The sequence below is a fragment of the Agelaius tricolor genome, unplaced genomic scaffold (assembly GCF_023055355.1).
Source record: "Agelaius tricolor isolate 1412-34295 unplaced genomic scaffold, bAgeTri1.0.p SCAF_11, whole genome shotgun sequence".
Taxonomy (NCBI): domain Eukaryota; kingdom Metazoa; phylum Chordata; class Aves; order Passeriformes; family Icteridae; genus Agelaius; species Agelaius tricolor.
The window spans coordinates 7,932,903-7,947,990 of NW_027269271.1; the positions used below are offsets into that span (position 1 = coordinate 7,932,903).

At 42.4% G+C, this 15,088-nt stretch overlaps 1 protein-coding gene and 1 long non-coding RNA gene across 2 annotated transcripts in view; both read left to right on the top strand.

The window, feature by feature from the left end:
• Positions 1–334: 334 nt before the first annotated feature.
• CDC73 (cell division cycle 73) overlaps positions 335–15,088 on the top strand; it is a 102,205-nt gene continuing 87,451 nt past the window's right edge. The window contains exons 1-7 of the mRNA XM_071436004.1: positions 335–632; positions 6,032–6,137; positions 7,110–7,179; positions 8,186–8,248; positions 8,336–8,388; positions 8,758–8,846; positions 10,178–10,394. Of these exons, the coding sequence (XP_071292105.1) occupies positions 502–632; positions 6,032–6,137; positions 7,110–7,179; positions 8,186–8,248; positions 8,336–8,388; positions 8,758–8,846; positions 10,178–10,394 (729 nt within the window). The 5' untranslated portion in view covers positions 335–501. The remainder of the gene's footprint in view (positions 633–6,031; positions 6,138–7,109; positions 7,180–8,185; positions 8,249–8,335; positions 8,389–8,757; positions 8,847–10,177; positions 10,395–15,088) is intronic.
• LOC139594222 (uncharacterized) lies at positions 10,409–13,780 on the top strand. Its single transcript, XR_011680538.1, has 2 exons — positions 10,409–11,744; positions 13,665–13,780. It is a non-coding gene; the product is annotated as an uncharacterized lncRNA (long non-coding RNA).

Below are 15,088 nucleotides of genomic sequence, written 5' to 3' on the forward strand. Positions count from 1 at the left end.
CCTCTAAAATCCCTTCAGCACCACCTAAACCCCTCGTTGCCCCCGCCCAAACCACGCCAGCGCGCCCGCGGAGCGCGGCTCAGCCCCGCGCCATCACTCGGCGGGCACGCGGGAGCATCAAAGCTCCGGAGAAGGGAAGCACGCCGATAAACTCGGGCAGTGACTGTGTCTAAAGCTCTATTTCCACATAAAACGTAAGAAAGCTCCGTGTGCTCAGGACGGAGCAAGCCGCACCCACAACCCCGCCCCGCCTGTGCCGCCGTGAGGGCAGCGGGGGCGCAGCCGCCCTGAGGGGCAAGGGGGCGTGGCCTCCGCCCCGACAGCCCCGCCCCCTCCCGGGCGGGGGCGGGCCCACGTCGCTCCCATGGCAACGCGTCCGGCGTCGCCTCTAGTAGGCGGCGCGGCGGCTTCGGTTCAGGCATTCGCGGCGGGCAGCCTGGGGCGCGCCGGCGGGGTCCTGCGGCGGGCGGCGGCGGCCGGAGCGGTGGCGGCCGGGCGAAGATGGCGGACGTGCTGAGCGTGCTGCGGCAGTACAACACGCAGAAGAAGGAGATCGTGGTCAAGGGCGACGAGGTGATCTTCGGAGAGTTCTCCTGGCCCAAGAACGTCAAGACCAACTATGTCATCTGGGGGTAAGCGACGCTGCCGGGGCGAGGGGCGGCCGGGGGCAGAAGTTGCCCCGAAGTTGCGCCCGGGCAGCGGGGACGGGGGTGCCGCCGTCCTTGGCGCTCCGCGGGTGGCGGCGCGGACGGGTCGGGCGGGCCGGTGCCGCTCCCCGCAGGGCCTCGGGGCCCCGGCGCCCTGCCCGGCTGTCCCGTGGGCGATCCCCGTGCCCTGGCAGCCCGGCCGGGCGGGCAGCGCTCGCCGCTCCCTTCGGGAACGTTCCCGGCTCCTGTCCTGGCCCGGGAGAGTCGCGGAGCCGGGCCCGGGCCGTTCCTCGGCTCTCGGCGCTCCTGTCCGTGCCGCCCGCGGGGCCGCGTCCTGCAGACTCATGCGATGAGATGGCAGCAGGCGGCTGCTCCCAAGTTTTTCCGGTGTTTAGTGAAATAGGCGCGTTGTGTTGTTGCTCGGACAACACTCTCAGGCGTACGGTGGGGTTATTGGGGTGCTTTGTGCGGGGCCGGGAGTTGCAGTCGGTGATCCCGATGGGTCCCTTCCCATTCAGCACCGGCTGTGGTTCTCTCTTGGGTTATCGGGGCTGCTCCTCGGCTCCTGGAGCTTTGACAAAGCACCGGGACCAGGGCAGCGAGGCCCGGACCGACTCCCTCTGCTGAGCTGTGCAGGTGCTCTGCCCCCACCTGAGGCCTCTTCCTGGGCAGGACCTGGTGCAGGCTGTTCCCTGGTGGGTCTTATCGTAATAAACAAGTAGAGAGTGTTTATGTGGCTTAAATGATTGTAGTAGATAAAATGCCTGGCTTTAGAAAGCCTCTAGAAAATGAGGGTTTTTACCTGTTGAATTTCCTAGCGTAGCATGGATTATTTACATTGCAAAGGGATTTTTTTGTTTGCCTTTCCTCAGAATTTAGCAGCTGCTGCTTCTTGGTGCCCTCACTAGAAGAGTTTCAATGAATCCTTTTCAAACTTAAAAGGGAAAAATGCTCCTTTTTAAAGCTCAGGTACTATTCAAAGAGGACATGTTATCCTGTGAACCTTTGTTGAAAAGCAGAAATGCCTGCAGATTTCTCACAAAACCCCGAACTTGCAGTTAAGTCTGACCAGGAATTATTATTTTTTCCTCATGATTATGATAGGACTATTACTAGCCTTAGATTGAGAGAGAGAAAGGAATTAAGCCTACTTGCTTATCTTCAGTTGTAGGTGGACTTTTCATAGCTGATTTTACTTTGTCCCTTATATATTACTAGAAATCTGCTTTTTCATTACCTGTTTTAGGCTTTCAAAAACTACTTTTGGAGTTATTTGTGCTTCCTGGCTGAGTGGGGGGATACTGGTATGTAGACTGAAGAGGAAGAAAAATATTTGGACAAGCAGTTAGAAGTCTTGGCTGTACTTTTGCTGGGCAGTGTGTAGAAAGATGTGGTGATTTCCTTGCTACAAGTTGCTTTTCCCAAGCGGTAACAAGTAGTGGTTAAGCAGACAAACAAGTTTCATTGCCCTTCTGCAGGGAACAAGAAACTGATCTGCCAGCCCTATCCTATTGCTCAGGAGAGCTTGGATTAGACCCAGAAATTGTTACCAAAACCCTAAAAGCAGCTGGAGAGCAAACTTTGCTATGTGTAGAGCCAGGCAGCTTTATCTTCCTGGTCAAGAAGGATGTGTGGGTGAACAGAGCAGCAGCTTCTGCCAGAGTTGTGAGTGCTCACCTGGGGTACCTGTGTGGTGGAATTTGAGGGGTTTTGTTCTTTAAATCGTGGTTTAGACCAGTGGCCTCTGAACTTTTGATAGGATCAGACTGCTCTCAGTTCACAGCATTTCTTGTCAAGCACTGTGGCATTTTGCATGTCTCAGTTTTGAATTGAAGACACTGTAAAAATGAGACCAGTTCTGCAAGCCGTGCTCAGTAGCTTGAACACCACGCTTCAAGAGCTGCTAATTTAGGTAATTGCTACACTCAGGAGGGACATTCTCAAAAACTTTCAAGATTCAAACCCTTTTATATTCAGGTCATTTGACAGGACCCAAATTATGCTTGCACTGAGCAGGTGTTGGTGGCTTAATCTTTCACAGAGCAAACCTCGAGTTCTGTTTTAGATGTCCCCAGCACGGTTGCTGTAATTGCATCTCCAGCCTGAAGAGAGTAATGCCAGGCTGAAGAGCAGCAGTGGCATTTGTCCCTGCTAGAATTAGAAGTAGTCCCAGGAGACATTTAGCTGTGGCTCCTCGAGCAGCTTAGCTGGCAGAAGTCAGCAGTGCTACCCTGCATTGCCTTCTCTCTCTGGCACAAGTGTCACCCAAACAGGGAATTGGGCTAAGGAATCAAGCCAAGTTCAAAGTAACCTGGCAGAAAAAAAAAGTGTGGGGGGAAAGCAACTTTAATCCAGTTTCGTTTCCAGCTAATAATTATAGGGATGCTTCTGCTGGCACATGAAAAAGGCCAGGTGGTCTGAGATGATGTGGTTTGTGTGTTTTGACCTATGGGCCCTCAAGAGTGATTAATGAATCTGTTTCAAAACCAAAGGAAGGAATCAATCTACCAGAGAAATTTATTGCTTTGTTTGCCTAGTCAAGGGGCTTGGATATGCAGTTGAGTTTGCAAACAGTGAGCAGCTGGCCCTGGGTTTTGTCAGTTGTGTGATACTCAGTGTGCTTTGTCTTGTGGCTTTAAAGATTTCTGCTTGGTTTTGTGGATGAGACACAGGTTCTTAGTACCTCTGAAAAACTTCAGGCTTTGAAACAGGAAAGAGGAAACAAAGCTGTTAAAAATGAATAAATTCCTGGTGCCCACAGGTGGGAGGTGAATGGATGAGAAAGAAGTCAGTTTCTGGTGTTGTATAATAGGAGAGAGTAAGCTTCACCTGCTCATTTTCAAACATTTTCTCCATGTTTAAGCTAGAGTTTATTTTTGTAAGAGATGCAACTGTTCCTTATATTTTTACTTTAATGATTGTTACTGGGTTTGTTGAGGTCTGCCCCCTAAGATTTTAATTTTGTTCTTAAGTAATTGATGCCATAACTGAATATGGGAAGTAACAGAATTAATTTCTGTTTCTACTTTGGATGTTTGTAAATGGAATGAGGTAAGCTACCCTCAGATCTGCCTGTTTTTAGTTCTCAGTTTATTTAGCGGGAGCACACACTGATGTTGAAATGTCAGTTTAGGCTTAGGTTTTGTCCTTGTGTGCAGCTGCTTGTCCATCTGATGATTTCCTATTAATGTGCAATATCTTGTGCTCCTAATAAAACATCCTCAGAGCCATAATGAGCACGGGGAATTCTTGTGTGTGTGGCTGAAGTGATGAAGTACCAGCTGTGCCCTGCTGAGCTTTGGCAATGCCTGTGCCTTTGTAACACTGCATTGTTTCAATTAATAGGTAATGGTTCAGTATTTGTTTGTTTTTGTTTTGTCATTTCTTGCTAAGTATTGTAGAGCTTGAGTAGATGACCAGCTGGACTTTTCTGTTGTGCTCAGTGCATATGGCACACTTCAAAGAAATAATGAGTGATTCTGAACTAAGACAATCTAAAGTGTTTGTTTTAAAATGAAGTGACAGCTGTATCATGTGACATCATGGCTTTGCTTTGGAGCCAAGCCTGTGTAGAGGAAGCTTTTGTTTCTGCTAGTGCTTCCAGTGTGTTTAGATACCACCTTATCAAAGATCCTTACTGCTTTGCTGCTTGTTCAAACAGTTCCTTGCTGAGGAATCCAGTTCGGGTGGCTGCCAGTTTTGGCTTCTTAGCAGTTGAAAGAAAAATCCTGTGTGTCTGCTCCCTTTCCTCTGCAGCAACAAAAGGTACAGGCACCCTCCGCCTCATGCAGACCAAGTTTTTGGAGGGAAGGGACAGTGGTAAGACAGATCCTTTATTCTACAGTTTTGGTATCCTGAATCCCTTTTCTCTGTGTGTTATTCTTCTTGGTTTTCTCAGGCATCGTTGTGAAGGTGAGGTTTTGAACTTTAGTGCTGATAATAAGTCCTGAACAGGTTGTTGGGTACTCTTAGCTAATTTCAGAAAAGTAATGACAAGCAAAGCAGTAGGTGGCATTAAATCCACAGTACTGTGAAAGCAGACTTACACCTCTGTTGGTTTAGTAGATTTTTGTGACTCTTCCAGGCTCCATAAAGTTGTGGCTGGGTATTTATTTCCTCTCCCTTCCCCCAGTGAGGCTGGCACTTCTGTGCTGTGTGTTTTGGTGCAGATGATGATCCATGAGTAAAGCCACTGTACTTAGAGGGAAAACTTTTAATGGAAGCATTTCTTCCTGAAATCTCTTTATTTGTTGAAAATTCTTTCCCACTCTTTAAATTTATAGCTTTGGGCTGGTTTTGTGGTGGCTTCTCTTCCTCAGGCTTTAAGGTGAGCCAGCTGGTCAGGGACAGGGACTGGGCAATGTGGAGGAGCCCTGTCCTGCCTGGAGCTGGGGTTTGACATGTCCCAAGGTGGGAGTGGGCAGTGGAATTTCTCCCCTTGCTGCTTTCCTGGCTGCCAGGGGTGTTTCTCAGAGCACTGGGAGTGTTTAGGGAATAGGGGTTTTTGAAACATGGACAGGCATTGCTTCCCCTACACAATGTTGTAGTAACAGCATAATGGGTGAGAGGGGGAAATTCTGTTCAATGTACATGGAGCCAAGCTGATCCAGGCATTTATTTGGCCTTGTTTGGTGTGGGGTTTTTTTGTTTTTGTTTTTTTTTTTTGTGAACAGTTGCACAGAACAAGTTCCCTTTTAGACTTAAGAGCTGTATCTTTGAAACAAGCTGTTTGGAAGCTCAGATTGAACTTGATGCTGTTGTGCTGCTCTGATGTGGTCTGACTTCAGTTATGGGAGCTCACTGTGATTTTGTATCCTTCAGCATTTTGCTGATTTTCTTGTGCAATTACGTTATAGTCACTCCTTATTTTAATCTTTGGGCACTGTTTTGAGCCCTTTGCTCCCTAGACATTGGAATTTATGTCCCAGGTTCTCACTGTGCTTTCTCTGGTGCTGAGCATTCTGGCCTGTTGTACCTGAAGATGATCTAATGCTTTATTTCATTTGCAGCTCAGTTCTGTTTGTCTGGCTGTCTCACATGTGATAGACAGTTCCTTTGATAATCAGAATAAATAGGGTGAATGAGAGGCGATGTGTACTTACATTTCCCAAGTTTTGCTTGTTTATTTTACAGCATATTTATTTTGGCTTATTTTGTGAAAGTTTTTTAAATAATTCATACAGTAAAGAGGCAGCAAGAACTCATCTCCCTCACCTGTATTTGTTAGCACAATTGAGAGTTCAGTAGTTTGGCTATAGCCTGATAATAATACTAACTGGCTTTTTAAACTGTCATCCGGAAAGAAAAGAGAACTTTTCTAAAAGAGGATGTGCTTGAGACAGAGATGGTGAAATTAAATGCTACAACCTTTTCTTGTGTTACAGGACAGGGAAAGAGGGCCAGCCCAGGGAATACTACACTTTGGATTCTATCTTGTTCCTGCTCAATAATGTGCACCTTTCCCATCCTGTCTATGTCCGTCGTGCTGCAGTAAGTAGACCATACAAAATGGGATTTTTGTCTTGTGGTGACGAATGTGTGTAGTTATTTTCAGGGACTGATAAATGCACTTGTGTGTATGAATTTGGCTGGGGAAAGTGAGAATGAGATGCAGCAGAGTGTGTGAGTGTTTAAAAACAATCACCTCTGCAGAAGGATCACATGACAAGTCCTGTCAGGGTGGAGTATTTTTCTTGACAATTCACTTCCTAACAGATTATCCCTTCAAACCTCCAAATTATGTTTACAGCAGGAGTTTGTTAACCAATTATTAACAGTAAGGGCAGCATGTATCATGATAGTCTATGGACATAGTTGTTTCCAGCACTAAACTATTTCAGGAGTACTTTTGTCCATCTGTTGTGTGGAGTGATCCCAATCTAGATGATCCTTTAGTGCCTTAGATGGCAAGGATCTGCAGAATGGAGAAAAGCTGAACAGCTTTGGAGTGGACTTTGGAAGTAAACAATCCAATTAAAAAAAATTACTGGTTAAGCCCTACAAATAAAGGAATTTAAAAAAAGTCTTTTTAATTTCTGTTTGATTCTTTTCTATGAGGCCACTCTTCATCTTTCTTTGTGCTTCATTGTTACCTGAGACAGCACTGCTGTGTTGGAACTACACAATTGAGATACATGATTTCCATGTATCAACACAGACTCCTGGCAGGGAAGTGTTTGTGTGTGTGATAAAAGCTAGTTCTTGATCTTACTAGAAAGTTAGAAGGAAGAAGGCTGCTCTCTCTTTCAGTTTTGTAGCAGGCTGTATGTTTAATTTTGTGTAGCTGAACATCCTCTAGGATGTGGTTGTACTTTAAGCTTGATACTTAAACTTCCTTGGGTGGCAGGACACATGGTCATGTCTTGGTGTGAATGAGTAGTTTTCAGTAAAAGTAAAAAATCTTCAGTGAGTAAAAATCTGTGAGGGAAGAACAGTTTAATGTCACATCTGCTGTCTTTTCAGACTGAAAACATTCCTGTGGTAAGAAGACCTGATAGGAAAGACTTGCTTGCATACCTAAATGGGGAAACATGTGAGTGATGTGTTCTTTTGACTTGGACACACAGTGCTCTTTACTGCTTCATATTCATGGCACAAGTGAGGGCTAGGAGGGGAAGGTTGGGTAACAGTAGGCAGTTTGCATCTTAACTGAATGTGCTGAAACTTCTCAAAGTTATTATTTCTTGCATTTTTAATTGTGTTCTTAAATTAACTGTTTTGCTTGGATAGGAGCTGTATTCCTACATGCATGTTTAGAGGTGAACATTATTATTCTATTAACCTACTCTAGTTAATAATTATGTGTTAGAGTGCTTAGCATGTATGTTTTTTCCTTCTCTAGACTATGGGAGGCTTTCAGTAGTACATTGATCTTGAATGCAAGAAATGTGTGGGATGAAATCTTCAGTTTAATAAAATGTATGGAATCACTGCTTTGTCAGTCTGCCAGATTTGTCTAGCATTTCATTATCTTGAATCTTTTTGTTAGAAATAGTCAGAAAAAGAGGTTTCTCTGAGAAAAACAGAAATATCACCTCTGTAAGATCCTCTGCTTTGTAGGTGGTCTTTAGATTTTAAGTATCCTGGAGTATGATATTATTTCTGTAATATGATGAGTAAAATCACTTTATATATACATTTTGAAGGGATCACCAGGTTGTCTTTTTTAAAAAAAACAAACCTAGACAATCCAATACATCTTGATTTTAGAGTCTAATTCTCATTGTGTCTCTGTGTTCTTTTATGAGTGGGATATAGAGATCATAGAATCACTGATTCATTTATGTTGGAATGGACCAGAAGAGGTCACCAATCCAATCCACTTTTCAGAGAAGGGCCAAATGACCCCGAGCAACATAATTTAACTTTACATTCAGTCAGGTTCTGACTAGTTCCACTAGTCCCAGTGTTTGACCACCTTTGCTATCTAATATGTAGAGCTTCCATTGTTGCACTTTGTCTGTTGTCCTTCTTTCTTTTATACCCAAATATTATTGCAAATATTTTCTTTTTAAACCGAATGTTCTGTTTAAATGCAGCAACCTCATCAAGCATAGACAGAAGTGCTCCACTTGAAATTGGCCTTCAACGATCCACTCAAGGTACAGCTTAACTAAAAAATAACTTTGAGGTTATTTTATAAAAATCTACTACAATCTTGCATTTTTAATATCCTCTTTTTCTTGTAGTTAAAAGAGCAGCAGATGAAATATTAGCAGAAGCAAAGAAACCAAGAATAGAGGTAATGACAGTGACTGTCATCAATACAAATGGTTGGTGGAGGTAAATTAGTGTTCATCTGTTTTTGTAGGAATTCCATTGGGTTACCTGTCCTTTGGTGTACAGGTAACATGGGAGTGGGAGCTGGAAGGGGTTAGAGCTCCATGGGAATGGGAACTGGAAGGGGTTAGAAGTTAGACTTGAAGAATTGTGATTCTTGAGGAAACTTCCAATACTCTGCACTTAATGATAATGCCCAGATCCAAAATCATTGGAAATAAAGATTGTCCTTGCAAATGTGAAGAAAATACTTCTGAACAGCTTTAATTCTAGCTGTATTTATATTTGAAAAGAGAGTGCACAAGAACTTGAACGTGACTGTTCCTTCCAGGATGAAGAGTGTGTGCGCCTGGACAAGGAGCGCTTGGCAGCTCGGCTGGAAGGACACAAAGAGGGAATCGTGCAAACGGAGCAGATCAGGTGGGTTTACTGCTCCTAATGCTTAATTACAGGATGGAGAACAATTTCTGCTAAAAGCAGCCAGTTTTGCTTCTGTCCAGTAGCTCTCAGTGGAAATTTCCCTCTTTGATACTCTCAGTGATATTCAAGGAGTCAGATGTCTTCAGTGACAGTGCAGATTTGAGGCATTTATAAAATCCATAATTATAGCTAAGCACATGAAAAATATGTATTTTGAATGATTTCTTCCTATCTCTTATATAGGTATACTTAAAGGAAACTATAGGAAAAAAATCTGATTGTGGCATAGGTAGAAAGCATAAGAAAAAAATTAAAAGTATGTGTGATTTTTGTATAAACTAATAATGTGGTTGCTACCTTGAGTGTATTACAACTTTGCAGTGTTGCACTGAGAGTTACTGTGTTGTTTGAATTAGTTTATATTCTCTAGTTACCAGTTCTTTTAATGCTGAATGTAAACAACTACCCCTTTAAAAACAGTACAAATATTTACAGGCAGTGAGTTTCAACTCTGTGCTTTACCCTGCTGTACACCAAGTAGCAACACAAACAAGTTCCCTTCCCCATAACATACTTACTAAGGAGAATGCTCACAGCCAATACTTACGTTAATTTTTTCATGTATTCTGAAATGGAGAACAGCCCCATGTAATAGTAAATTTGGTATGGACAGTTAGTGTTGTGCAATTCAGTCTTGATCATTTTTCTTCAGCTCACCTGCAAAACAGTAGGGCTCACTGACAGCCCAATGCTGTGTTTACAGTTAAAACAAACACACACAGGTGTTGCACTCTTGGACTCGAGTGAGTTCTCTCAAACCCAGATTAATGTGGACAAGGTTCCCACCATCTGTTGTTTGCTGACCTGCACAGTCTGAGAAGGTACCACATCTTCCAAGGGACCAAGTCCACATAACTGCACCTCAGCCAAGGTTTAGAGCAATGCTTTGAAAGCCTCAGAGCAGCCAGGTGTTGGTTGACAAAATTGTAATCCACTAAAAATAGCAGGGAACTGAAATTTGAATGTTGCTATAAATGAAGGTGTTAGTCCTGATGCTTTACATTTGAGTTCTTTATTTTTGTTTGGTATAGTTGGGATTTTTGGATGGTATTTGTGTTAGTACTGTGAGTCTTTTGTTACACAATGGATTCACATGTCCAAAACAGCAATGCCAAGCCTATATAATCTTTCAGTGTACATTTAAGGTGACTGTTTTGTGGTTTATAGTACAGCCTTAAACTTTGGCAGGATGAAGTTACTCACTCACAAATTCTTTCAGAAGAATTGTTTGTGCAATAATTCAGTCTCTGCTGTTACTTTTGCTCATTTAGGTCCTTGTCTGAAGCTATGTCAGTGGAAAAAATTGCTGCTATCAAAGCCAAAATCATGGCAAAGAAAAGATCCACTATCAAAACTGATCTGGATGATGACATAACTGCTCTTAAACAGAGAAGTTTTGTTGATGCTGAAGTGGATGTAACTAGAGATATTGTCAGCAGGGAGAGAGTATGGAGGACAAGAACTACAATCTTACAAAGCACAGGCAAGGTAATGCTCTGGATATGAAGCTGGGTTTTATGATCCCTATGGCAAACTGCGTTTTCATTTTCTGTATCTAATTTGTTAATCAGAGATGACAGGGGGATTATGCTCAGTGTTCCATGTAAAGGTGGGCTTGCAGGGCTGTTGGCACAGTGACAGAAGAGTTTGTCCTTATCGTGTTACAGTAAATCTAAATTGTATCTCCAGCTACTTGTTTCAGCCATTTAAAAGATACTAAGTAATCACCTAATTCCTCTTAACCAAAGCTGGCTTGGGCCCTGCAGTGGGGAGGGGTCCAGGAATGGATTGCAAACAGACCCGAGTGGGGAGTAATTGATAGAAAGAACAACACAGGTACATTGAAAGCCCAAAGGCCTCTACATTGTGGAAAACACCAAAGAAGTAAGGAGGAAAAATGCTGTAATGGACAAAACCAGAGAGTGTTACCATGAAGAGGGTTTTGTCCCTTGATGCTGCTTTGGGCTGCACTTGGTTAGGTGCTGTTCTGAACATGGTTGCAAGCACAGCTGCCAGCTTGCTCTCTTTGGACAGTGAGTGAGGCTTTCTTTATTGCAGAGCTACTTGGCACTACATTTCTCAGGGAAGCAGTAAGTCAATTTCTAAAAGATTTCAAGGGTCTGTTTTCCTGAGGTTATTGTCAAACTGCATCCTTTGCCTTCACTACTTCTTTTAAGTATTGTCACAGGAAAATCATGTTTAGAAATAAATGAACTCTCAGTCTTCATTTATCTTATTTTTAACAGTGTTTTTAACAGTGTTTTACGTAACTCTCAACTTCCCAGTATTGTCCCAGGGTAGAATCATTTAATTCATGAATGATGGGGTAATTACTGGGTATGTGGCACATTCCTGTGTGCCACCTACAGAGTGAGTGTTGCTTCACTGAATCTCAGAGATTTGTAGCAGCCTCGCTGCTGAGAGCTGATAAATTGGTAAAAGCTTTGATGTTTTAGTCATTGGGAAGATTTGTACCAAGGGAATCTCTGTAGCTCTTCTTCTTTTTGTGAATCATTCATGGCATTCCTATCTCCACTTGTCTTCCAAGTGAAATTGCAAAGATAGTAGGGAAGAGATGAATGTTTTTGTTGTAGTATCCCTGTAGTAACAGTGAGATGAGGTAGTGACTTTAAGCAAAACATGACCCAGGGTGGAAGACAAGAAACAAGAGGTGAAGTTTGCTCTTGGATGCAGTTACTGTGAGCAGCCTGATGAGTGTATGGGCATAACAGCAAATCTTCTATTTCGGTTTGTGCAGGCTTGCAGGAACATTCTTGGTAGCTTGGACAGCAATCATCGAGTGTTAATGTTTATATTTTCCAACAAGTAGCTGTGAAAGTAAGTAGATAGAGAAACATCACATGTTACTGAGGGCTGTGATTCAACCCAGAACAGCTCAGGTTTTTCATTTGTACTTTGGTTGGGAGGGTTGTTTGGTTTTTGGGTTTTTTGGGTTTTTTCCTTTTTTTTTTTCCTCTATTTCAAGAACCTTTGTAAAGACCTTCTTGAAGCTTGTAAAGAAACTCGGGTATCTTGTCTCAAGCAAATTTCTTCCCTTCTTCCCTGTTCCTTTTAAAAATTTTGGTCAGGGAAGCATGATACTGCTCTGCCAATGCTGTTTTGACTCTTGTATATGATACTTCAATTGCAGATGTGCTTGATAAACCCATACTGAGCAGATAATTCTTTTTATTGTAAATTTTCACTATCTGCAGTCTCTTGAATCCTCCTAGAGTATTTAAAACCAAAATTGACTTCAACAGTATATGCCTTTTTAATATCTGAATTCCTTTGGAACTCCTGTGTGAATGGTAACAAACAGTGAGCACTCCTAAATGTAAATTTTGTTGTTTCTTTGCAAAAATTGCTTCAGTCCAATGCTGCTTCTGAGGCTCTTTTCCCCAGAGAAACACCCCTGTATGTGTAGGTTTTCCCAGTGTTCTCTGTAAATAAACTAAGATGCACAAACAGCTTAAGATGCAAAAAGTACACAAAAGTAAAAGGCCATAGTACAAAAGAAATTCTTGACCTTTTCAGCTTACTGACAGGTTTCCTCTGCTTTTGATATGTTTGAAGAAAATATTGATTCCCCCAGCAGTATGCTTCTCCAAATTCTTCATAGATGTCAAAAATATTAACTGTATTGCTGAAACATTTACTGTTTCTCCTTTTGGATGTACTTCCCAATTCTGAAATTTGCTTTTATAGAACTGTTCCAGGATGTTTTTTTAAGTCTCTGGTGATGTAGTGTTCTTTTTTAACATTTAAAAAAGTTCTCATGACACTTGCATTCTGTCCTTTCACCTGCTGCTTTTTTTGCCAGCATCTTCATTGTCACAAATCTCCCCTTGCTGAAATGACAGTGATAGATATTTTCCTGGCTGAGAGTTGTTTTTTGGTTTATGAGAATGTGTAATTTGAGTGCATTGATGCTCCTGTTGTAGAAAGTGCTTTAGCATTCCCAGTTCATTTCAGTTTATTTGAGCCTTATGATTTCTGTAATGCATCACACAGGTCCCTTGTCTGTGTGACCTCTCTGGTACCCTCTTTTGATCAGATCTTGTATTTGATTCCTGGATGTCTTCTTACTGATTTCTATGAGGTTGCTATTGTTTGTAAAATCAGGCATTTCAGTTCACCTGTCCTCTTTTGGTTTTAAGATTTCTGCATTTGCATTTATCTGCTGGCTTGTTATGTTTTGTTTAAAACTTTTTGTTGAGTTCTTATTCCATAGTTTTCTGTATCATTATTATGCAGTTCTACCTCTTTTGGAAAGTCAGTGTTTGATTTAATTCCTAGTAGATGAATCATCCCACTCTCTTGTTTTAAATTTTGTTGACTTTCCCCAAGTCTACTGCAGTCTTCTAGATTTTTATGAATAATGTGGCATTTTTATGTGATCACTTCAGAGCCAAATTGCATCTGTTTAGTATAAGGATTTTTTCCTTCTCATAGTAACTTAATTTTAGAACTCTTTGACAGCATATATTGTTTAAAGGAATTTAATTTCAGGAAGAGTTTTGAATCCATACATAGATTATTTAATATCATAAGTGTTTGAAATGTTAAGCTTTGCATCAGTGCTCTGCACAGTTTCAGTTGTATGGTTGTTTTTAGATAAATGGGAAGCTGTTTTGTAAAACAAACCATTGAATACCTAGAAAAAAACCTGTTTATACTGAAATTGATTCTTTCCTTTCACATCCTTCCTCTACCCTTCTTTCCTAAAAATCCTTTTGTTTTTATGATCTTCTGTAGCAGGCAACAGCAATCTTTTCTGAAGGAAAAACCTCCTCAATTCATCTCTACTGTAAATGCATTTGGCACTTGAATTTTTCCCATGGGAACAAATTAAAGTAGCATTCACAGGTGTATTTGGAGAGTGTGTTTTTGTCTGTGACTGCTGCTGTACTTGATTTATATTTGGTAATTTATCTTTAATCTCCCAGGTTGCTCAGAACTATTTCTTAGATAAGCAGCAAGGTAACTGGGTGGGCTCTTAAAGCTGGATTCTTGGAAATGCACTAATACTGGCCTTGTGCATTTTTAAATTTGGTAATGAACTAGTATTCTGATATGGGCAGCTCTGAGCATTTCAGATGTTCTTAAAAAAAAAGAAAAAAAGCCTTTCATCCTTTTCTCTGTGGAGTGTGGTGAGCTGACCTTGGTTGGTTGGATGGATGGCAGGTGCCCACCAAGCTGCTTCCCTCCTCAGCAGGATGGCTGGGAGAAAATAAAATGCAAAAAAATGTGTGGGTCAAGATTAAGGCAATTTATTAAAAACAAAGGATGTGTGGGCAAGCAAAGGAGGACAAAAGATGTGTTCTCTGCTTCCCATCAGCAGCAGGAAATCTCCAGGCACTTCCTGGGGAGCAGGGCTTGGGTACAAATATTTTAACAAGAAATGCCCTCCTCCTTCTTTCTCTTAGCTGTTACTGCTGAGCAGATGCTGTGTGATGGGGAATATCCCTGGAGTCAGCTGTCCTGGCTGCCCTCTCTGTCCTGATCCTGCCCAGCCCCATGGAGTGGTGAGGGGGCAGCCTTGGGGCTGGGTCAGCACTGCTCAGCAGCAGCCAAAACACTGGGCTGCTGTCAGCACCTCTCTGCCTCCCAGGGCAGCTAAAACAGAATTAACTCCACCTCAGCCACACCCAGTTCATGGGAAAATGCTACAATTTATTGCTAAAACTTTAATTTTTGGCCAGCACTCTTCAGTTATCTTTTCTCACAGTTGCAAGTATATTAGAATTATATTTTCTCAAGTGAACTCCAACCCTCTGTACAAGGAAATAACATAATCCAGCCTGTCAAAGATATGGGAAGTCTTAAAGGTTATAGCACATAACCTTTCTAAATCTCTACAGCTAAAAAGCTGAACAGTGGCTGCACACTCCTGATGTGGGTGCATTGTCCAGGCAGACACATGGACACATCTGTCAGCTGCTGCTTTGGTGCATTTCTCAGCTTTTAGCACATGTGTAAGTATTTTCTCCTTCCTGAGCCCTTGTGCAAATCTTTGGAAGACTTTGCCAGACATTATATGGCAATGAGTGACCTGTATGGCATCCTGACATTACTGCCTGCCTGGAGACAGGCCAGGGAAAAGCTCTGCACTAGAACCATGTAAGTTGGGCAGGAGAAATTGCATTTGAGGTATACACAATTCTAATGGAGTTAAGTGT